The following is a 26,027-nucleotide window of genomic DNA, read 5'->3' as shown; positions in this document are numbered from 1 at the left end:
CATTATCGTCACTCCTTGGCTGTTTTGTTCTGATTACCCAAATTGTCCATGGTAAAATATTAAAAAAAAATTTTTTTTTTTCTTCTTAAAAACAATTATAATATAAAAAGTAGCAGAAGAATGAAAAACACATCTAAGTTGACTTGAAAGCACCGAATTACGAGGCAGAATAAAGTGTGCATGCAATCGACTTGCTATTTAGTGCTACTGCATATTTGTGCCTCTGGTCTTTAGGCAATTTCAGAAACTTTGGCTGTAGGAAGCGTGAATTAAGAGCTAAAGGGATTATGGTTCAGCAATTGTTTTGTACTGAGAAGTGTTAATACATACTGAGAAGTCACTAGTCAGATGCTTTCTGTGAGTCCATAGCCAGTGTGAAAATTAGGCCGTATTACCTACAAGAACAATAAGTAAGAAAGCCACCTGCATCACACGTGAAACCACCTTAAAAAATAGTGGCGGTAGGGTTCATTAATTTCTCCAACTTCGTTTGAGTAGTAAGTTCTCTAACACCTACAGTATTGAAAAAAGTAATTTTAACAACAGGTTTTTTGACTTTTATGTACACTAACTAATTATATTTAAAAATTGCTGCGACCCCTTTAATTTTTCCGGCGCCCCCTCAGTTTGCACACCACTGCCTTATATAAAGGGATAATCACCTCCCTATCCCTGCGGGCAAAATTCCTGTATATAATTGCCAAATTCCAATCAGCTGTCCTGGCAGCCTCTCTGTACTGCCCAGAGAACTTCATATATGACTGCACAATTACTCCCCAGTGTCTTTTTCATTTTCCATTCCCCTGAGTGTGGAATTCCATTCCATTCGTTAACTAGTGATTGTTTTCCCTGCAAATGGCAACTGAAGTGTGGAATGGAATTCCACACTTCAGTTGCCATTTCTCAGCCCATCTAACAGTTTCTCTAGACCTTGTTGCAGTAGCATGCCGTGATTACTGATTTACCCTGCCGACCTTTGTATCATTTCCAATTTAGACATTAAGCCTAATATACCTTCATCAAAATAATTAATAAATATAGAAAGCAACACTTGACTCAGCACTGAACCCTGGGGATTCCACTAATGAAAAGCAGTGTTCATTAATAACAGCTCACATCTGGTGAGTATGGGCTTGGCAAACCCAGGATCCAAAGCTGGATATCATCATTCTTCTCTTTCTTGCTTTCTTGGTGATTCTCTTCTGCTTCTCTCTCTCTCTCTCTCAGGGTAATGCGGGAATTTTTTTTTTGGCTGGTGCAGCATAAGCCTCGGGCTTTCTTGCACCAAATGGCTAATAATAATAATCACTCGGTCTTCTCCCACGTAGCCAACCCTTTATTCATGACAGCAACTTGTACTTAATGCCATACTGCTCCTATTTGTATGGCAATATTTGATATGCAACCATATCAAAAGCTCTTCTGAAATCTAAGTATGTGATATTGAAATTTTTTGCATCCAGCTCCTTTGTTACTGTGTCATATCTAATCAGATTGGTCAGACAAGATTGCCTTTAACAAATTCATGCTGCAACTACAGTATAACTGCATTCCTGTGTAGGTGGTCCAGCATTACTTCGTTAACTAGTGATTGTTTTCCCTGCAAAAGAAATCAAATGATGGGTATGTACTTATGTCTCCCTTTGGTCCCTCATTGAATTAGAGGTTCATTTGTGCATCTTCAGTCCATAGGCACCTCATCTGAATCAGGAACACTCTCATAATCATGGCTAAAGATATGCTGACCTCTTGCTGCCTCCTTTAATATAACTGGATAGATTCTACCAATCCCATTGTGTGATAATAATAATAATAAAGAAAAAGGAAAAAAATCCAGCTACCTGAATTCCAATGCACAGTGACAGTAATTGATGCCAAAACCAGAGTGCTACAAAAAAGCAACACAGGACAAGATATACATGCTATATTCGGTACACAAGTGAACTTTAGAGGATTTGTGACTCATCTCTAAATAAAAAATAATTCATATGATTCAAATTAAATATACTGTAGAAATACTAAAATCCACACATATGTATACTGAATTCTTTTGGAGCTTGTTTAACTGGAGCTGTTACTTTATTTGATACTAATGCATTGTTGGAAGTACTTAAAAGGATTTATCATGGATACATGGACACATTCATCCCAGTTGAGAAACACTGCTCAAAAAAAAGATGAAAAAAAAAATGGATGACTGAAAGATTTAATTGAGCAAAAGAAAGAAGCATGGGATAGTTACATGTGATAGTTACTGTTTTATGTTCCTGTATGCAAAGAACAATCTATGGGGGAATAGTGAAGTCAGATTGAACAGTTATAAAATAAGTGACATAATGATGTCAGAGAAGCATTATGGCACCTCCGTAGCCAGGTGGGCAGGAGCAGCAGTGCGTAGCTTCTTGATTAGATTGGGGTTTGAGCCCGTGACCACCAAATACGGAGGATGCGGAAAGGTCAGGGAATGACCACCGCATATCCCTGGAGCAATATGGCCTTAGTTGCTAATGCTCCTGAAAAAAAAAAGGAAGCATTATCTGAAAAGCTTCTTTATCCTCACAGGAGTGAGACTAAAAGAGTGTAAATCCTCGAGATTTACACTCTCTCTCTCGGGGTAACTCGGGAATTTTTTTTTTGGCTGGTGTAGCATAAGCCTCAGGCTTCCTTGCACCATATAGCTAATAATAATAATAAATAAGTGATGACAAGAGGTGAATTCACTATAATATCACAGATGGTGCTCCACCTTGTGGAAGATCACACATACAGTTAGTTATACTGCAAAATTTTCAAAGTGAGCATCTAACAGTTAGTAATATTAATGAGATCATTATGAAGGTATTATTATTTTATTATTATCATTAGCCATATGGTGCAAGGAAGTCTGAGGCTCATGTTGCACCAGCCGGAAAAAAAATTTCTGAATTACCAGAGAGAGAGAGAGAGAGAGTGAAGTAGAAGGGAATCACGAAGAAAGATAAGAATGATGATATCCAGCTCAGGACCCTGGGTGTGCTAAGCCCATACTCACCAGATATGAGCCCCTACTGTAACAGTGGAGGTTAGGAACCCTTGAACTCCCTCCCCATTCTGTGGACATGAGTCTTCATTATTTTGATCTTCCACAAGGTGGAGCACCATCTGTGATATTATAGTGAATTCACCTCTTGTCACTTAGTTATTTTTTATTCTTATTATTATTAGCTATATGGTACAAGGAAGCCTGAGGCTTATGCTGCACCAGCCAAAAACAAAATTCCCGAGTTACCCTGAGAGAGAGAGAGAGAGAGAGAGAGAGAGAGAGAGAGAGAGAGAGAGAGAGAGAGAGAGAGAGAGAGAGAGAGAGAGAGAGAGAGAGAGAGAGAGAGAGATAGACAAAAGTAGAAAGGAATCACCAAGAAAGAGAAGAATGATGATATCCAGCTCAGGACCCTGGGTGTACCAAGCCCATATTCACCAGATATGAGCCCCTGGGTTGGAGAGGGATGGGTTTTAAGTCCCTTGAGACTGAAGGAATTTCTGAAGGTTGCTTCTATCATGACTGTAGGTAGCCATCTCAGATTGAGAGATTAGAGTTTTTCCCTTGTGAGTTATTTCTGATTTTTCAATCCATCCAATGTGTATATCAGCCTGCAGATGAACACATGCACAGTCAATACACAGTGGCACAGTATGGTCTGTCACTAATATACTGAAAACCTAGAACCACCATGATGTGATGATTCAGGAGTCAAGGCTTTCAGACAACACAACACATACTACAAGTGGATGATCACTCCCTTACATTCTTCGACAAAACTAGGCAGCTGATATTACTTTGAAGGAATGCAAACATTAAATATTGTAAATAAAGTTATTATTTTTATTTTCTTTTTTGTAAACAGCTGTCTTGCCATTACTTTTGTAACAACCCTTGTAGTACAATATCATAAGTTCAGTAATCTTTGTCTGGCATTATCATAAAAAAAAAACTGATGGCTAGCTAGATTTTCTTAACTTGTCCACATTCTGAACTATATATTATATTCCTCTAGTTGGAATGCCTTTTTTAATTATGATTATTACTTTTCTGTTGCGTTGCTTACTGATTATTATGATTGTGCTTATATTCAGAAAGTAAATGATCATTTAAAGTACAGGTATTTCTCAACTGTACGAGTTAATTTGTTTCTAGCACGCGCTCGTAAAGCAGGAATTTATTTCCCATAGACATAAGGTTAAAAATAGGGGTTACGTTCTCAACAATGAAATTAGTTAACTAATTAGTTTATGTTTAAACAATGATTGATTTATCGAAAGAAATGAAAATGTAGCCTAAAATCAAGCAAATTATAATAATAGAGAAATTATTTACAACTTACAAATGTTAAAGAATCTTTATTCTTCATCAACTAAATGCACACTCGTTGATCACTCATTATTGGCTCGGCACTCGTTGGTTTGTTGCACAAGGAGTTGTCTTCTTCAGAAATGTTTCAAGAGGTGTTTGTTTCCAAGATAATCTTTTCTTTTAATTATAAATTTCACGATCGCATGCATAAGCATTTTTTTAACGGCACACACAAATTGCAACTAACACGATCCGCATGGAGTAACAAGTTTACGAAGCTTAAAAAAAAGAAATGAAGCGAAGATTCTGAAAATTTATTTATTTTTTTTTTTTTATAAGATTGAAGATTTCAGTCAAGGGGAAACCATAATAACGTAAAAAACCACACAATTCCAGCTATCAGTATTTTCGCAAATGCAAGAAGATCCAGTTTACTACCCATTTATAATTGCTTGCAGTAGCAGAAAAGCCCAGTAAACCAGAAAATGCAAATTGTTTTTATTGTTTTATGATTGTGACTTCCAGAAATGTGCTTTAGGAAACTATCACAAAGGCGTTTAAAATTGATTCTTATAATGGGAACATATGATAATGAAAGTGTAGTGCATTTTAATGATTTGAATTGGTAACTAATACGATTTACAAACCATACTCACAACTTTTTATATGGCCTTTAGGTCAGGCTTGTGACCTTAAAAATGACACTTTAGAGAGATAAATGGCTTAGTTATACAGCGAAAATTTCAACTTCCGAGATCTTGAAACAAATTACAAAAAAACAATGTGTTATTGGGTTCACATTACGATATTTTAACGATACGATGGTGTCTCTGGAACTGATTAATATTGTAAAGCGGGGTACACTATTGTATAGCCACGTGGTTTGGAATGGGGTATTTATGAATGTTTAACATTCATTTTTTGCAATTAACGTTCATATTTTTGATTTTGTTGATACTTGGGGGGGGGGACTCATAAAACGAGAACTGCTTGTATTCATTTGATAATTCACTTTCTGGCCAGAGTTGCCTTTTTCCAGATGCTGTGCTATCAATTATTGTTTTGCTCACATAATATTTAGCTTGCCATTGACTAATTTTAAAGTTAATATAGCACAAATTCTCAAATCCAGCCTTAGGAGCAGACCATTGCCAGATATTGGAATGATTACCTTATTGACAGCTTTACTGTATAATATAATATTGTACTCTATTAAATAAAGAGCAATGAGTAGATCAAAAAAGAATGGAAGAGGAACCATTACAGAATGCTAAGTAGAAATGCAGAATCCAGGAAACTAAGGTGCAAATTCCAATTTGGAATTGTAGGCAGGTGGGGGGAAATCTCTTAACTAACAACATTAAACTATTTAGCATTAGCAAATGGTGCAAGAAAGCGAGCATCAGCCAAAAAAAAAAAAAAAAAAACCTCCCATATCACTTATTCATTCCCTCCAATAGTTTGTCTAGTTCTTCCTTGAATTTAATTAAACTATCAACTTCCACAACAGATGGAAGTTTGTTCCAGCAATCAACCACCCGCTGGCTAAAGGCAAACTTCTGCACATCTGTTCTTCCTCAATTTGAATTTGTAACCCTGTGTGTGTGTGTGTGTGTGTGTGTGTGTGTGTGTGTGTGTGTGTGTGTGTGTGTGTGTGTGTGTGTGTGTGTGTGTGTGTGTGTGTGTGTGTGTGTGTGTGTGTGTGTGTGTGTGTGTGTGGTCTGAGAAAGAGGAAGAATCCTGTCAGCATTGAGCTTGCTCAATCTATTCAAAGCCTTAAATACCTCAATCAGTTCACTCCACAGGTACCTAGTCTCCAGATGCTGCAGTTTCCAGAACTGAAGCCATTCTTGATAAGCACATCCTCTGTTCTACTCACCAATCTCATCATCATTCTCTACTCGTTCCAGCAGCTCCACATCCATCCTGAAATGAGGTCTCCAGACCTATGTGCAGTACTCAAAATGTGGCCTTACTATTGCTTTATACAACGGGATAATCACCTCCTTAAAAAAACAAAAAAAACTGAATGGATTTCTTACTTCGGATTTAATACTATCTGAACTATTTGCTTCCATGGTTTAACTTTTGTTGTTCAACAGAAATTAAACCTTATGCAACTAAATTTGCATTAATGGATTAGATATAACTTTGATTACTTATATACAATTGGTGAAAAACTCAGTTATGATATATATGCAGTGAATACAGCCTATTATTTTAAAAGTAATGAATAATAATAAAAATATTCAAAGGTACTGTGCCGAACTTATGCTCAAGTTATTTTGTTTTTGTCTTCCCATCTGGGTATGAGATTCATAAATTTATCACAGAACACCAAGTTTAACAGATTTCAGTTTAAGAACCTTCAAAATATGCCTGTCCTTGTGCTACCAGAATACAAGTGTATGTTATTTATTTAGTTACAATAGTGGCCAAGGTGAACTAGATAAGTCAATTTTAATAGAACAAAATAAGAAAACTTGTGGGAAGCTGTAGAAACATTAATGCTGCATCAGGAAACAAAATAAAATAAATTTGGTTCTTCTGTTTTTTAAAGAAGTTTTACTTGCTCCTATAAGCATTAGTTTGTTTGATTTCAAGCAGATTCAGCAAATTCAGTAGTTTCTTGTAGCATCAACTTTTGTTGAGCTGAAAACATTTACTGTGATCCCTGTTTCAGTAGCCATTATCCAGACATATGGGTTTTTTTATGTAATTCTTGCTTCTTGCATCATTTGATAGTGGTTCATAACATTTAAACATTTGATTAATTGAAATACTCTTGACTCTATTAATAAATTAAAATAATGTTAGTAAAATATGAATTTTTCTGCATCAAGGAGAAGGTTCTCTTGATGTGTAATATCTGAGAACCTCATACATATTGATCAATGGCATGACTTGTGATTCCAGTCATGTTAGCTGGGATGGTGGCGAGTGTATTCTTCTATTCTCTTTAAGAAAACCTTCCTTTTAAACAGTAAAATGGATTTTTACTGTTTGACTTTTAGACTTTAAAGGTAAATGTGATGAGTTTGCATGCAAATATGAAGCAAAGAAAAAAAAAAAAAGAAAACTGATTAACATGGAATTCATGAACACGAATTTAAGCATTGGGAAGTGTACCATTAGATTGTTCAAGACCTAGCTATGTTAGTAAGCAACAGATTAGCAATAATTGAAGTTCATCTTCTCTTAAAGGAAAGAATATTCATATTTGATTGGGACACTAGAATTTCACATAACATTTAGTTCCAAATGTCATCACCAGGATGTACACAGTTTATTACATGCAATGAGCTGTGCATTGTTGTAAAATATAGTTGCTCACAACTTCTATAATTATTTATGAGTGAAACCGTAAATTGCAGTGTGGCAGCATTATTAAAAGAATATACTGTACATTACTGGCAAAACTATTTCCCAGAATAACAGTATTGCAACAGAGTTTTATCCGGTATAAGGGTTAATGTCTACTAATGGTTTTAGGAAAAATAAATTTGAAGAAATAATTTTTTTATGCATTTGGTGTTGGGAATACCATCCTTTAATGTGAGTTAGTAGATATTTCTGTATCCAGAAATGATATTTGAGATCACCTAGTTATAATAATGGTTGGAAGGGCCTCAACATGGGCAATCTGTCATCCTCTCTCTCCCTGCAGAAGGATTCATCCCAGATCTCTGTTTTGTAAACTTCTCTGACTCTTTATGGTTATCCTGAAGTATAGGCAGAAGATTTATTTATAATAATCCTTCCTAACTATGGGTTTGTTAACCACGAATTTGAGAATGTGGTTTTATAACAAAATTTTTACAATTTGTGTGCCCCATCCCCAATATATATATATAATTCAGTCCAGTCTCCTCAAAAATAACATAATTATTGTTTCTCTCCAGTACAGATCATTGGGATAGATTTAATGGGTAGTGTAGAGAAAGGGGATTTGTTTATGATCTACCCCAGTGGTTTCCAAACTTTTGGCACTCGTCATACTTAAAAGAACAATATATTCACAGCACACCAAGAGTGATTACCATTGAACTCATTGGAGTTTTTCCTAATCTCGTGAAACATTTATAGAGGATTCGCACACCAAGGTGGCAGGATACAGTTTGGGAACCATAGTATCCTGCACTCAGTGATGCACTTGTCAGTATAGAGGGTGCCCATAAATTATTGACCACATTACAAATTATTATATATTAGGAACTACAAGAGATATCAGCTCAGCAAACAATTTTTTTCAATGGAAAGGACAACTCAGAATAGTTAATAAGTTTCCACATGGACACCATTTTTAGCATGTAGGAGATCCAAATCATTTTCAGTTTCGCACGAAGCATTACAGAAGCACTTGTGTCAGTGATTTACTCATAAAGTTCATCCAGATTTGCAACTGTTGTACAATACACCCTAGTCTTTACATCACCAACCCCACAGAAAGAATCCAGTAGGATTATATCTGGTGAGCAAGAGGGTTAAGGAATTGGTCCTCCCTTGCCAATCTATCAGCCTGGAAAATGCTCACTGAGATTGTTGCACAGTCAAAGCCAAATGAGGAGTGCCACCTTGCTGAAACAATGTTCAGTTGATGTTCTGCCATCTGCAGACTTGCAAAATGCCATAGCTGTCCAAGTAGTTGTTACAGGATAGGGTGCACCACACATTCAATTTTGGGCAATCCCGTTCATGCTCACTAAAGATGATGCGTTTCGCTGCTCCAGATCCTGCAGTTGTAGCATATGGAAAGTGGATTCATCACTAAAGACAATTTTGTTCATGAAGTCATTGTCGTTTTAAATCTGATTGAGCATATCCACAGCAAAAGTTCTCCAACATAGTGGATCATCCAGTTTCAGTGCTTGCACAAGCTGGATTTTGTATGCATAAAGTTTCAGGTAGTGGCAGAGAATCTTGTGAATCTTGATCAGCTCTTCCATCCTGTGGTATAAATGATGGCTTCTATTTCAGGATGATTTGGATGAGCATAATAATGAGATGCAATATTCCTTATATTTCAGAGTTACAGCTCTAAACCAGTGTTTGTAGGCTGGCCACTACATAATCTCTTGGCCTGAACCTGTTGGTAATTCTAGGAAGCATTCGAATTAGTGTATAATCTTGCTGCCAACTACTGACAAAAGGGACTCTGAGTAGTGTGTATATGGGGAGGCATTGTTTACATCGCAAGGAGTTGGGTATATTCTTAATGTGTGTACACCATACTCAAAAATTCCATTAATTCATACAACATATTCTCCCCTCCTGTTTTACTTTAGTTACTGAATGCATCATGAATAGTCAAACTAATAGAACAGACTTATCTGCCAAAAGATCTAACCCCCTGAAAACTTCACTCCACAAATATACATAGTCATGGTCCTGTCTCGGTGATGTTCATTTCCACCTACAGTCTGTGAAGTCCTGCTTACTTTTTCTGACAGAATCCCAATTATTAGTTATCCCAACCGCTGCTCATATCAGTTGTCCTAATTATTCGCTGTACAATTCTTTTCACTTCAAAGTGGTATTTGTGCTTATGTTTGCTCTAATATTCCATGTCAAAGACTTAGTAATTTGGAATCTCTTCTTTTTGATCTTCTCTGGCTTAAAATTTTTCTACCCCATTCTGCCAAATTCATCTGTTGCCTCTATCATTCTCCCAATTACACTAGTCTCTTGAAACTCTTTGACTTTCTTTGAAACTCTTTTTCCTAGTCCAACTTTCCTAACAATGAGGTAATTTTCCTCAATGATTTTTCTACTTGCATGGACTCAGCTGGTTAAGATGCCAATGCTTTTGTGGTTACTAATGACCTCACAATGATTGCTCATTAACCTACCAGAATGCCAGGCAGTCCTAACCACACATGCTCAACACCCGTAATTTTTTTTCCTCTCACAAACAACCATCACAAGTATATGGCTAATGTTACTAGTTCTCTAAGTACCACAGATTACAACTTGATGTTTTCATATCATGGCCATACTTAACCTCATGTTGTTTGGCATTGCAGGAATGCAAAACGGATTACCTGCATTGGATTACTGTTTGAAATCATTTGCTTCCACTGTTTGTTAAGACCTTGTCTTGAAATTATTCTTGGCTGGATGAAATCCCCTATTTTGCATTCCATCCTAAAATCTCACCCCTTAACTTAGTTTTTCAGTAAATGTGCTAAGGCCGTTCAAGATAAGAATGTATCATATTGCAATTGGCGTGCAACCGAAATAAAACTGCAGCCAGCAAGCATTCGCTACAGCTCCTAGTCACTCTAATCTTTTTGAATCATTGTGACGAGAAGGTCGTTATAATGAGTCAAAACCCATACAAAAGTCAACTTAACTGCTTATACATTTGATTCAAGCAGTGGCATATAACGAGTTCCCTTCGCTAGCTGTTAATTAGGAAAAAAAATGTTTATCTGTAATTGCATTTTGAAATTCATTCTCGCAATAAAGATCATGTGTACATTATTCAAAATAAAATTAAGTACCGCCATTAAAATAACAATTTGTAGTCCTACATTGCAATTTTTAAGCTCTCAATTATTATTGAACTAACTGAATGAAATTTCAAGCTGTCGTTCAAAACAACGCGTCCATGACGTGAGTCAGAAGACTGGTTGTTTGCTACATTCTCATCGTTCTAAATGCTGCCATATAAGCCCAAGCCGGTTGAGGCCGTGATTGCCTGCGGTGTTAGGGAACTGGTTTTGGAGGGGTGCCAGGTTGTCTCGGAGGGAAAATTATTTAGAGTACGTTGCTGTTGCTAACTTGATAGTGAATAAAAGAGCGGAAGCTATATGGGTCAATGAAACAGTGCCGCTAGGCCACCGCCTCTTTTCTACCAAAGTAATATTATTTCGACTTTTAGGGAAGAGAGAAAGTGGAACACAGTCGGCAACTTTCTTAGTGGGTATTGTGTAGGAAACTCACTTTTGTCATGCGTGTTCATTAGATGACGACTCGGCTATTTGGTGTTTTGTGTGTGTGTGTGTGTGTGTATATACTGTATATATATAACCGAAAGGTAGCAGCTTTTTTAATGATATTGGCTGCACACACATACACACAAGAAAATAAGATTAGCGCAACTTTTATCATTAGATTAGAGCAATTTTTTTTTTTTTATACTATCATATAAAGCATCCTGGGTTGTATTATTTACATTTTACATAAGGTTGGAGATGGGAAACGGATTTCAGTATTCCTTTAGCCCGAGATCGCCATAATTTCGCGTACTTTAGGACCTATACATTTCAGAACTTAAAAATTATAATAACTTGTAAAAAAAAAAAAAAAAAAAAAGTTCGCTTTGAGGTGTTTCGTTTTTATATATACGAAGAACACTAACAGCTGGTGGATAATTATTATTTATTATTACTTAGCCATATAGTCCAAGGAAGCCTGAGGCTTATGCTGCACCAGCTAAAAAAAAAATTTCCAAGTTATCCAGAGAGAGAGAGAGAGAAGTAGAAGGGAATCACCAAGAAGAGAAGAATGATGGTATCCAGCTCAGGACCCTGGGTGTGCCAAGCCCATACTCACCAGTTGTGAGCCCCTGGGGTTAATTACAACTAAACCACATAAATATAATTAGTTAATTGGTTTTGTGACATTTTTTTGGACCTCCTATCCTCTCACATAGGCATACACACAGACAGAAGGGTCAGTTTATTTTTTGGTTTGGTATCAATTTACCAAGCAGAGAGCCAGATATGCTAATGCTAGCTCTGTTAAAGACAATGTTTATTCAGGACTTCTGTCTAATGTATGCATTTCTACAAATTATATTATAACAATAGGGAGACAACACTTAATGATCAAATTGATAATGTAGTTGACTACATTATCAATTTGAAATGAAATATCATTATCAGTGTCTTCTGATGGGGGACTAAAGCAGCATTCTAGAGAATCATTAAGCTTTAATTATCATGTAGCAGTAAAAAATTCCCATTTTGATCATGGGGTCTTATAGCCCCTATCAAGAACTGCCCCTGACTACCTGTGTAATAGCAATTTCCTTGTAGCCTGCAGTTTGTTCTCCATGAGAGTATAGTGATTTCACCACTTGTCACTTGTATGGAAAGGTCTGAATTTAATTCAGTCTATGACTGGAGAAATTTCTAAAATCCTCTTCAGTGCAGACTAGCTAGGTGGTCCAGGCTGAGGGAGTGTCCCCCCCCCCCTGTGAGTTATCCTGGGTTTTTCAGCACACACAACATGCAAAGTGACCCATGAATACACATTTGTACAAACATAAATGTACTGATGTACCTAAAATACAGCAGTAATAAGTTATTCATCAGGCTCTGTTTATGAAATGAAATAGAAATTGTTATTAGCTCTTACTTGTCATAGGGAGAACTAATCTGTTAACAAATAAAATTTTTTTTTTATGTAGTACATCAACCCTTGTCATACCAAGTGGAGTCAAAATTAACTCCAATCATTTTTTCTTGTAGTTTAGTATATTTTTTCTAAATTTTATCCATTTAGCTAGGTGTCAGTTTTATTGTTAGGAATATATATATCCATTAATTATAACTACTATTGTAATTATTATTTATTTTATTTTAGAAGAAACATTTTGTTTCTTGGTTATAAAATGAGAAGGCTGGGGTTAGATCCGACTCCACTTGGTAAAGAATGTACCAGATTGTAGTCTATGAAACAAGTGAAACATGTTTTTTTTATTGTTTTCTTATTGCATAAATGATGATTTTATGACTTTCTTAGATTATTTTATTGCCCCTTTGCAAATTTTCGGTGGACAATTGATGCCGCTCAAGTTATACATTTTCATACAAACGCTGAAAATGAGTGTCACACCAAGTTAAAAAAATTTGCTACTGTAGTAGAACTTCATAAATCTGGAGTCATTAAGCGTCCCAGCACATGCTGGATTTTTGAAGGTTATGCCTAAGTATTCAAGGATAGCTTGTTAATCCTACCACCAGATTGGTTCTTTGGTTAATATACTTTCCTAAGAAATGAAGATTGTGAGTTAAAATGTATTTGAATTGTCGAAAAAATAAAATACATGCTACTGTACAATTAAGTACTACGCTTTGAGCAAAGTCTGTCTAGCCTGTTGCCCTTTTACCATCACCTATACTCGGAGAAATATTCAAACAATGCGAGATTTTTTGAGGTTCTATAATTTCTTCAGAAATTTCCTTGAAAGTTAGGTGATAGTTTCATTAAAATCTTCATCTCCATTATCAGAAAACTGTTTCTGAGATCGGAAAGCCTAAAAGAGTTGCAATGTGTGTTTCTAATATGTTTATGGAGGATTTCCAGGTGCATATATTGCATAAAAATGTGTCATAAGATGTTTTATTACACTGTTTGACCATTGTCATATGGTTGCAAGACTACAAGTGATTTTATTACCTTGTGCTTTTTTTTAATTAAGCCATGATTGCTTTGTATTTCTGTTTTAAAAAAATTAAATAAATATTAAATAATCTGTAGATGCTATTAGATAGCATAGGAAATGAATGGTTGAGAACCAATACACTGCTGATGAGAAAATTTAAAGTCTCCTTCAGAATAAATTACTATAAATTTCTCCCTGGATTTTATTTTTACCCTGCAGTAATAGCACTGGATCCGCGAGGTCTAACTTGAAAATAACAAGTCTATGTTAATTGTTGGCTGAAGGTAAAAATATGATTTTCTGTACTTCCGTAAATATAGAAAATTTTTACTTGTATGTTTTTTTTATTTATTTATTTTTTAAAAATTTTTCCTTGTATGTTTTCCCAGAGTTATAGTGTGAGAAGACCTGTCAGGTCTAGCACTATCACACTTCTTACTTGCAGCAGCATAGGAATCACATTCATTTGCTAAAAAATATTTTTTGCATGTTGCTAGCTGTTTTCTTGTACTTTCCATCTAGCTTTAGAAATATTTAGTCTTAGAGTGATATACACTGGTGTGCAAAACTTAAGGGCCAACACTATTTCTAAACGTTACAACCACAATCTTTACTTAAGGTACTCTTTACTGATGAGAGTAGATTTAGTCAGCAGCGATTCTGGACGTCAGCTAATCTGGTGAGAGGTTAGCACACAGTATCACCCCGCAAACAGCACTGAAAGGCATCGATATGGTGGTTGAGGTGTTCTCGTCTAGGGAGGCATTATCTTGGATGGACATACGCAACTCCAGATACTGGAAGGTGGTACTGTAACTGGTGCATGCTACTGTACTGAGGTAATCCTTCCCCATGTGCATCTGTTCCGAGGTGCCATTGGCCCTGAGTTTGTGTTTATGAATGATAACGCCACACCCCATCATCGCACTACAGCTGTGATATGCTTTTGGAAAGTGAGGACATGTTCGTATGTCCCATCAAACACATATGGGACGCTCTGGGGAGATGCCTAGCGGCATGTCCACACCCACCAGAAAATGTTCACCAGCTGAAGATGGTGCTGGCAGGGAAATGGACGATGTTACCACAAGAACTTATCAACAACATTGTTCTAAGTATGGACAGACGATGCAAGGCCTGCATCGACATTAGGGGTGGCCATATCCCCTACTGAGGACCACCTCTTCCCTTTGTTCCATCTTTGGCAGTGATGCATCTGTATCATCGCAGCCAGTGCTATGTTGCCATTTTTGAATAAAGTCCCTCTGCACCATTTTGTTTCCGTTGTTGTGTTGGTGTTGTTTCCTTCATCATTTCTGTACCTCACGAGGTTCCTTTGGTATGCTTTTCCCATATCCAGGCCACTCCTATGAGAAGCTGCAGGTGAAAACCTGACTGGTCTTTAAATTTTGCACACCAGTGTATTAATGTTTGTGCAAAATAATATGTAAACACCTGATTTCTCTAAATGGGGTGTTTGTGCAAAAATTTTTTATAACTATTTCAGAGTTTCTTGTTTCAACGAGTGTGTTGAATGCATTTCGTGTTTCAGTGATTTCTGTTCAGCTGACTGGATATTTCTCTCTGCTGAGTTAGATACTATTTTTTCTCTCTCTTTTGTTATCAATTTATATTTAACTTATTTAAATATTTAACAAAAAATTTTATTTTTGGACTATCTCTTCAATCACAGTGTATGAATACATATTGCAGAACAGTAAGAATAAAGGAAATATGATAATGCAAGAAGTTAGAAAAAAAATACATTTATAATTAACTAATGTGTGCGTGTTTCAAATAAACAGACAATATTTTTAGCAATGTCCAGTGTGTATGTAATAATTTTTTCCATTCAGTACAAAAACACAAAAAGCGTTAATCACCCTTAATCATAATTTTTGATTTGTATATTGTGAGAGCTTTAATTGTTATTATTAGCTTTTTATTTAAAGATTCTATTTTGATCTAAATTTGAAAAGGCTGAAGGTGAAGTTGCTGCCCTCAACAGGCGAATTCAGTTATTAGAAGAAGACTTGGAACGCTCTGAGGAACGTTTAAAGATTGCAACCCAGAAGCTTGAAGAAGCATCAGCAGCAGCAGATGAAAGTGAACGGTAATTTTTATTTATTTTTTTTTTGTCGTTGTTTTAATTCTGCATTTATGAGCAAAAAAAAAACCTTCTGTAGATTCAGGTGCATTACTATTTATTATATAGTTAATTACTATATATTGTGGCATATTTGACCTTTAAAGCTCACAAAGATACTCCCAGACATGAGGGTGTGGCAAGAAATTCTGAAGTAATTTCACAAGACAGGGATTGACTGTCTCATGAAATTGCCATGCTGTAGCGAATTGCAACATGTTTAATGACTCATTTAAATATAATAATGCATGAATCATCAATTTAACTTCCATCATTCTGAATCAGCATGTGTGAATAGAAGGTGTTTTGTTGCGTTTTAAAATGAGCGATTTCACTGAACAGCAAATTTGCATCAGATTTCTTTCAAATTAAAGAAAATGCAATAGAAACCTACAAAATGTTAAAAACAACTTTTTAACATTTTGTAGGTTTCCATTGCATTTTGCTATAAAGTAGCCTTCTTTAAACTTTGAAACTACTAAAAAGTCTTCGAACGACAAAGAAGGCTACTTGGCCATTGAAAGCTATCCTTGCTCTGGCTGCCCTTCAACTTCAAAAACCAGTGATTCATTTGTTCATGCTTTGATGTTCAGAAAGTTGCTAGTAAAATTGGTATTTCGTATGGGATATATCAATCAATTTTAACACAAGATTTGGGAATGCAATGCATTTCAGCCAAGTTTGTGCCTTTGCATCCTCACGGATGATCACAGCAAGTTTATTTAAGGATCTTCATGAACATGCTGCTGCTGACCTATACATTTTTTTCTTCTACCGTTAGCGTGAAAAATTGTAGTTTTAAGACCGTGACCCAGAAACAAAGGCCGGTTCATCTCAGTGGAAGACTGTCTTCTCTGTAGCCCGAAAAAAAAACGAGGAAATCTTGATGAAATGTGAAAATCATGCTTATCATATTTTATGATTCACAGGTTCATTATCAGTTTGTCCTATATGGTGTAACAGTGAATCAGGAATACTAAAAAACAGTTTGTACAGCATTTGCATGATATTATTTAAAAACAATGGCTGGAAAAGTGGGCTTTAGGGAATTGGTACTTGCATCATGACAACACCTACTCAGTGCTTTCTATTCAAGAATTTCTTGTGAAGCACTTCATCACTGTAGTAATGAAGTGCCATACTCACTGGATTCACTCCCTTTGATTTTTTAGTTTGTTTTCCTAAGCATAAAGTCTCTTGAGAGGTCACAGGTTTTCTGCAACTGAGGAAATTATTTAATTTGCTATTGAATAATAGCATTTATGCCTCCCTCTAGTTTATTAGTAGGTTATATATTAGTTTATTATTATTATTATTATTATTAGGAAGGAGGCATAATGGGCTCAGAGCCCATTAGTTTATTATTATTAGTTTTTTTTTTTTTTAATACATCAGGAGTAACTTAGTAATTTGAATTTTTCACAGTTAAAAATTGCTAAATCTCTACTCAATAACTAAAATCCTCAAAGTGGCAGTATCATGTATATCATTTCCAGCGAGTTAAGATTGGACCAGTGACAGGTGACCTTCCTTGCAAAGAATTTTATCTTTGCTATTTTCTATAATGGGATTCATTCTTCAATCTCATATAACTTCACTGACACAAAATTCCTTTACCACGGTGTAGTTATTTTTTGTTTTCTTAAGTAGATACATGGTATGCACATCAACACCAATTTTTTTTTTTTTTTTTTTTGGTTCTTTGCATTGTAAAACCATTCTGTTTCTCACAGTGGTGATATAGGTACCTTTCAGATTTTTTGCTTCTCTATTCAAAATTCATGAAATATTTCATTATATAGAATAAAAATGACCAAGAATAACTATTGCATGTAGGTTTACAAATACAACAATTACTAATTTAAAACCAACTTTGTATTTAAGAATAAAGTGCTGTCGTCATGATGGAAAGTTTTGATAAGACTTGGGAATATTGAACTGTTACTGTGTAAACAAATCAGAAATTTGTGAGAAGGCTGTGACCCAAAGCTTCAGCATGTGGCAACAGCTGAGTAGGTACACGAGTAGACCTTTGTTGGGACATGAGCAGAATTCATTTATAGAGACCGTACAGACCAACATATGACACTTTATGCTAAATAACTAAAGTTGACAAATGCAGTTCAATCTGTATGCCATGATATATAGTAAGTTGATCGTTAGAATTTCATCACAGAGAATATTTTATAATGTATGTTTTTGAAATGTGAAATGAATCATCTGTATTTTGAACTGAATAATATTGTTTAAAAACTATTAATAAATTGTTTTGTGTAAAATACTTAATGCAGTTAACAGAGATGGATTGGACTGAGAAGATATTAAGAAAATCTTGGGAAAACTCGCTAAGGCTATATGTACACAGATTCAAGCAAGAATACTTTTTCTGTTGGGCATGGGGAGCACTTCCGATCCAACTCTGCCATTCTAATTCTTCAAAAAAACTAGTTATTTGAAATGAAAACTTAATAATGATGATGAATTTTTTCACTGAATGGTATATAATAATAATTTTTGAATGATGTTGCTTCCTCAAAAATATCCTCCAGAGGAGGATATTTTTTTAGAAATTTATGGTCAACATTACATCAGTGGCTGGCCATTTCTTTCCAAAAATGAATGAGAGAAAAGACAGAAAGATAATATAATTCACTTAAACCAGAGATAAATACCATCCTTCTCAGTGAACTTTAACATTTGAGAGGAAAGTTAAAGAACATAAAATTGGCATTGATGCAAATTTGTAAATAGAATGTTAGCAGCTTTCTCTCATGACCAGTTCTGTAAGAGTTGATTTGGGAGAATAACAGAAGAGCTTATGTATAGAGAACTGGAAATTACGGGGTGATCATTTCTGGAGGAGAATATAAAGTTCATAGAAACGTACATGAGCCCATTGTGCGAATGATAGTGTAAAACAGATGAAATTGTTTTAAAATATCTTTATACATTATTACCAACAGAAAAAAATGCCCTAATATCATTAATATTTTATTAATGGACAATTTTATTGATGCAAATAATGAATTAATTTCATTTCATAAACCATATGCTTTTATGGATATTGCACATACATTTATTGTAATTTAGCATGCTTTTTAATAGTGTTTTAGTTGATGAGAATAACAGAAATGGTTCAGTTGTTTTACTTGAATATGCAAACGCACAAAAGAAAATGTGTTAAAGCGAAAATTAAAGGTAATGCGGCAACTTTTGGCAATGTGTGGTGTGGTGTTACTTTTTGTTTTTATATGTATATACACACGCACATTCATCCCCCCTCCCCACCATCCTATTTTGTTACTCCTGTCCTGATCAGTCCTTTGGGCTTTCAACTGTTTTCCTTTCTATTTTACCCTTTATCTGAAGGTTATCACAGGGTATTGCCATCTAAGTGAAGTGCATGTAATGTGAATACTGGAAAGTAGATAATTAACATGGCCAGTTATTTTTAAGGTTTTAAGACTGTCAAAAATAATATTTTAACTCTTTGGTACTTACACAGGACTGATAACCCTGCTTATCTCTCCACCCTCCCATAAGCTCTTCAACCTTATAATTTTGCTCAGATTTACCTAGGGATTTACACATGGGATAGTAGCTCTTATAATTTTATTGCATTTCTGTAGACTTCAGCAGTGTTAGTTTTGTCTGCATTATTGACCCACACTCTAATATACATCCTCATTTGTTCAGTGATCCTGGAGGGACCATGAAGTTAAATTTATCTCTAGAGGTCACGCAACCAGTGCAATGATTTAAGGCCAACTTCAACCTATCTAATATATATACTTAAAATCCATTTGCAGTTCATGACTAAATAGTTCTTCAGTCACAGACCCAAATTCTGTATTTTTTAATAATTGGGAGATTAACATCGTGTACATATTGGTTATGATGCTAAACATGTAAAAAGGAATAAATAAAAAATAAAAAACCCTTTAGCTGATCATCACGGTGCAGATGGTTCAAAACTCTTTACCATCTGTGAAAGTGCTATCCTAAAATACTGCTATCATAACAGTGACTCGGTAGACTGAAAAAAAAATTAAGAACAAACTAGAAGTATACTTTCTAGTCCTTTCATAGAAATATACTACACTTTTTTTTTTATTTGTGAACGTACACACTTGTTCAGATATATTACACAATAAAGACTATATGAATAATCATATGTGTGAACTGGTGCACTGTGACCTAAATTGTTGATGCACTAAAAACTCTAAACAACTAATTCAACCTATAATTTTTAGGATTCATATGTAGTCAAAATTTATAACAATATGAGTTAGGTGTTAGGAAATTTGCAAATTATTAATTTATGCATTGCATTACATTTCCTGTGATTAATAGAAGTGAAGAAAGTTTTACCAGTTAATTAACTGGTAAAACTTTTGAGTACATAATATATGAAAGTAATTGTTTTCATGTCATTACATATATCTCACATTACATATATTCACTCAAATTTTTGTAACATTGTTACTTATTTCCTCTTGGGTTTTTATAAAAAAAATGGAAATGAAACATGTGTTTGATGATAGGTCTTATGTGATTAATAAAATAAATAGAATGTGCTTCATTCTATTTATTTTATTAATTATGTTTCATCATTAATCCAAATCACTTTAATTCATTGTTTATATATGTAGTAAATCAGTAACAAAGGAATGAGCTATTCAGAAGACAACCACTTTTGTATGTACAGTGCTTACCAAGAGTTTATTTTTTGTACATCCTCCATATTATCCACTCATTCTTTAATCAGCATACTGTGACTGACATAATGTACAGTGTTTCCATTACAGTATATGGATGTGATGTGTGTGAAAAATAAAATTTATTTTTTGGATTTTTATTTCTCATTTTAATGAAATTGAAGATAATGTTTTGGCAAATCTCTCTAAAAGAGAGAAATTTCATGAAAATCTGCTCACTAGGAGTCAAGTGTTTCATGTAGATAATCGACAGGTGGACGTTGATGGAGACAATAGGTGTTTTATTCATTTGTAAACATGCCTAAAAATGATATTCAGGTGCCCATCTAAAATATGATGATCCAAGAGATGACTTTCAGCAATCATATGACATTGGTCAACATGGCATTTAGTTATAAAATGCCTCTTAGGTAATAAAACATTGGAATGACTGATTCATAACTAATCATACCATATATCAAGAGATATTAATTAATTGTGGTACTCTATATCTTAATTATTTGATCTTCTGCTCACTGCATTCAGATCAAAAACTTCTTGCAGTCACGTGTTGATTTGTGAGATGGCTCACCAAAATTACTCACAGGCAGTGTATGTAATATGCAGTTGGCATTATACAATAGTTTTAATATCCTTGTCAGCATCTTATACGGTTGGGCATTCATAATCTAGACTCCCATAATTTGGCATTTTTCTAGTCCACTGGCTTTGTGATATCATTTTATAATGTGTATTTCAAAAATATTTGTAAATGTTAAAAATATATTTTAACCTTTTCTGTTATTTAATAATTCATATAATTTATTAAGATGGCATTACAACTTCCACATTATGTGGAACTTTAAAATTATTAAATTAATAAGTGTGCAGTAAAAAGTCTCAAAACTATCGACCTCGGTGGTACTTGAAAGTTGCCAATTTTAGAGTGTTTTTCACATTTTATCTTAGTATAATATAGTATATTAGGCTAAGATAGATCACATGGTGACCATGTATAGTCTCACTTAACATTCATGTTTTGGTTCAGTGAAACTTTTATCCATTTTACTGGCAGTTATTTTACTACTTTATCCAGCCACAGTGTTTTTGAGTACATGTGTGTATATTACTTTTGTGTATGGGTTTTGAAGAGTATGCGCACTCGCACACACACGTTTTGAAGGGTTTCAAATGTGTTCAACAATATGATTTGTCGTACTCTTCCATTAAATGGTACCGTATCTTACCTATGTTGCCAACTATTAGCAGATGGTTATAATAGATGGCAGCTTGAAAATTGGAAGAGAGGTGATCATGGTTGTTGGTTGCAACTGCCTGATTTGAAATTGAAGTATGCATTGCATAGATAGATGTAGAGAACTGCATCGAACAAAAAAGTAACATGGGATTTTTTTAAAATCTGACTGATTGTTGACAGTAATTTCACTCTAATGTGGAAACAGATAGATATTTAAAATAGAAATTTAATAGAAACAAATTAATATTTAAAAGCATTTATGTGCTACATTTTCACTTTTTTTTTTTTACGAAATGTCAAAATTCCACAGACAGATTTGCTCAATGACAATCCAACCCTTGTCAGAAACTTATTTCTAAAAGGTTAACTGTATATTCAGAACTCCCTTCTCTGCTTGTTCATGATGTTTCTTAGTGCAAGCTTTCCGATTGTACTGCAGTAGAAACTAACAACTGTGTTATTTAAGCTTAAACTTTGTTAGTTAGTTAGTTTCATGCATTGAAACTTGTGTATACCTACTTATGTATGCATGCATTTCATGTAGTTCAACTCTTTACTTGCATCCAAAAAACCTTAATAAACCAGGTAGGACATTCTTTTCAAGAAGAATCTGAAGATCGGTTGGATGCTAAAACAGGTAGTCTAGTATTTCAGATCATTCATGCATTAATATAAGCCCTGTTTGCAGTTTATGCAGTTGCAGGTTTTGGCATGGGAAAATTTTGCACAAAAGATTAGTAGCTTGCAATTTAAATTTGTTTCATTATGTTTAATGCAGTTCTGCTTTTCCTGTACCCGTACAGACCTTAATCAACAATGATGCAAAATCACCTATACATCCATGTAATTTTCTTATATTTTTTTCACAAAATTCTGAAATTACAGCTCTGCCATTTTAAATTTGTGGTTAATTTTGTGTTTCAACTCTAATTAATGAATTGGCCATCTGGTGTTGATAGTCTGCATTGTATAAAATATGTGGACCTTGTAAAACAATGTTACTCACAGAGTGTACTTACACGCTGTTAGATATGTTGTTATGGTAAACTGATGTTTTTTATCATGAGGAATATAACTTTTACTCTGCGTTAGATATGTTTTTATGTTAAACATTTTTTATGTATGTGATGCGAAGCAGAATTTGATTTAACAATGTCCTTTAGTAAGATGGCAAAGAAATATGAGCTGTGGCAATAAAGTTCTTAGACTAGTGCAATAGTATTAATATTAGCAATTGTCACATGGTGCAAGGAAGCCTATGGCTTATGCTGCACCAGCCAAAATATAAATAATTAATAAAAGAAAATGAAATAGACAACCTATGCGTTTCCCTCCCCCAACTGTCAGCCTCTACCACCTATGTAGTTAACTTATTCCATTAATCTATAAACTATAAATACAATCTATGAGCTCACTGGCTAACATAAAACTTTCTGCAATCCAGTCTTGCTAATAGTAATACTAAATACTACCTCCCGATCATCAAGACGTTTTAAACATTCATTATCACTAAGGAGGAAGTCATCACTGTCATTAATAGCTTGCCAATCTCTCCAAGTACCAGTAATGATGGTATCGGCCTTGCTAATTGTACAGTGCTTAAGGTTGCTGTTCTTCTACACTATGGGTTCGTATCCTGTTATGATGAAGAAATTTTTCCACATTGTGGTCGAGTTAGTCTCTGACAAGATTCGCACAGTTCCCTTGTCCTCCCTTGAAACTCCATTTTTTGTTAACAGCGTGACAGTCCTAAGGCCACAGTGGAAGTTACAAAGTTAACTGGAATGATGGAAAGGATGACTGCTGTGGCAATATTTCAATTCCACAGGGAGAACCAAAGAAAGCAAGACTGTGTGGACACACGTTGGTAGGACTGGCAATTAAAATCTTGCATCCTATTGTTCCATGACAAATAGTGTATGGTATGTTGATGGTAAAGGTGATAGGAAGATGGTTAGATGTAAAACAATATCAGGTAGAAGAAGTAGATGATTCACTCTGGACAGGAAGCAGTTTTTGACTACTGGTTGGACTCTGATTGACAAAACGTTAGCTGGAGTGCAGAAAATTTTGCAGTTAGATTATTATATAGTCATTGGAGATCAAGAGAAAGACTGGTCTCCATAAATCATGTTTATTGTATATTACACATCATGGTTTGTCTTCACATCACACTGTCAGCAAATGATATAAAGATCTGGCACAGGAGAAAAATAAGTTGAAAAAAATTCCAACTCTCATGCAAAGAGTTGCATTGAGAGTTGGAATCTCAAGGGCTGTACTGTTTACAAGAGGAAGATTTGACCCTCAGGGATTTCACAGTTAGTAGAATTGCCATCCTAAGATCTAATAAACAGATGAACAATTGGAAGAGCTGAAAAATGGTTCTATTTTTATTCAAAGTAATCACAACCTGATTGATTGCACTTATTACACTGTTCTAAAAGTTTCTGAAAAAGAATCAGCAAAGGCATCCAAAGAGTTCAGTTTGTTGGTTATGTTTTTCTTTATGCCTTCAACATACTGAAATATCTTTCCTTTGAGAAAGTTTGAGCAGTTTTCACCTTGAGAAAGAGGAAGAATCCATTGGTGCTAAATTGGGAGAGCACGGTGGATGGTTGAACTGTACAGTGCCATGTCTTCACAACAAGTGCAGAATGAGCAGGGAATTGTCCTGCAACAAGAACCAGCTACATTTCTCTTGAAATTGCACCCTCACCCAGGAAATGCACTTCAGTAGTCTGAGGCATCTGTACATATAATGCAGCACTGATTCTCTCCTCTTCAGGTACGAAATCCATGTGAATCACATGCTATTTTTCAAAAAACATGATGTGCATCATTTTGATCCTGGACCCCTATAAACAAAACCTTTTGGGCCTTGGTGATGATTCTGAAGTCCACTGCCTACTCTGACACTTCATTTGGGTTGTACTGAAATACCCAACAGTCATCTCCAGTGGCAATATAGTTGAAATTAGGATCGCCTTGACAAGTCTAGATGAAGTTTTCGCATGACGTCCTTTGTTGTTTCTGCTCGTCTTTGAGGCTGTGCAGCATGAATTTTGCACAGGCTTTTTCCTAAAGATCTATCCCTAATCTTCATGCACAATTTGATGAATCATCTCCTTAACTTAACTTAACTCAACTCATCAGCCATCATTCTGAGGGTCAAATGATGATCTTGTGCCACAGTATCCCCGAACTTTTGCAACTCTGTCCTCATTTTGAGAATCTGACGGATGCCCACTTCTCGGGTCATTTCAAACATCCTTGTGTTAGTCTCTGAACTGCTTATACCATTAGACACACTGGTGTGACTTAACATTTCATCACCATAAACAGCTTTTAACATTTCATTCATTGTGGAATTGTGATACTGAACATTAAAACTACTAACAAAAATACAGCCACTCCCCAATTAATGTAAGGGTTGCATTCCGCAGAATGCTATGTAAGTCGAATTTCCATAAATAAGCATTTTGGGAAATTCCACACTCGCAACTATGTGCACTGAATTCGATAGAAGCAAAAAGGAAATGTTCGATGAACATGTAAATAGAGTTATTCAATTTTTTTATCTCATGCGCAGGAAAAATTACAAAAGTGTACAAAATTACAAAAAGAGAGAGGAGATAGGCATAACATCAGCAAGTTTTACTTTTCAAGCATGGTTGCCAGAATTAACTCTCCAGCTAATAAGCATGCTGCTGTGAAGTGGAGGGCTGTGGGGATTTAGAAGGGGGTTTGTCTAACACATCACAAAATTTCTCTGCAGCTGCGGAATCTGCACTGGGGACGTCACCACATACTTTAATGTTTTGGAAACCAGCGTGATGCTTGAACCTATTAAACCACCCATTGCTTGCCACAAACTTGGCTTGGAGTTTGCCGTACTTCGTTATCTTCATAAATACTTCTTGCTTGAATGGCTGTTAGATTCAGGGGCACTTGCTTCTGAGTCTGATTTTATTATCGATATTATTAATAGCCTTTCCATCTTCGATATAGCACCTGAATGCTGTTTTGTGATCACTGTTGGGGGGGGGGGCGGACTGGCCCCGGTGTGAAATACATTGATCCTTTAATGTGTTCTTTTGTACGTGCACTGTCCCTTAAAATAGTATTCACTGTTGATGCAGCGAGAACTAATTCCGTGCAATAGATGACAAACTTTGTACTGCTTTGTACTTCTTAATTAA

The 26,027-nt window shown here is 35.2% G+C and overlaps 1 protein-coding gene across 9 annotated transcripts in view; it reads left to right on the top strand.

Moving 5' to 3' along the window:
• The window catches only part of LOC150086964 (tropomyosin), a 207,041-nt gene that overhangs the window by 63,915 nt on the left and 117,099 nt on the right, over positions 1-26,027 (top strand). For all 9 annotated transcript variants that reach the window (XM_090372858.1, XM_090372857.1, XM_090372855.1 and 6 more), the window contains exon 3: positions 15,704-15,837. In XM_090372858.1, the coding sequence (XP_090228984.1) occupies positions 15,704-15,837 (134 nt within the window). The remainder of the gene's footprint in view (positions 1-15,703; positions 15,838-26,027) is intronic.

The sequence above is a fragment of the Mastigoproctus giganteus genome, chromosome 4, assembly GCF_048544385.1.
Source record: "Mastigoproctus giganteus isolate SK-2022 chromosome 4, ASM4854438v1, whole genome shotgun sequence".
In the NCBI taxonomy this organism is placed as follows: domain Eukaryota; kingdom Metazoa; phylum Arthropoda; class Arachnida; order Uropygi; family Thelyphonidae; genus Mastigoproctus; species Mastigoproctus giganteus.
Note: the sequence above shows the minus strand (reverse complement) of the source record. Positions and strands in the feature narration are given on the sequence as shown.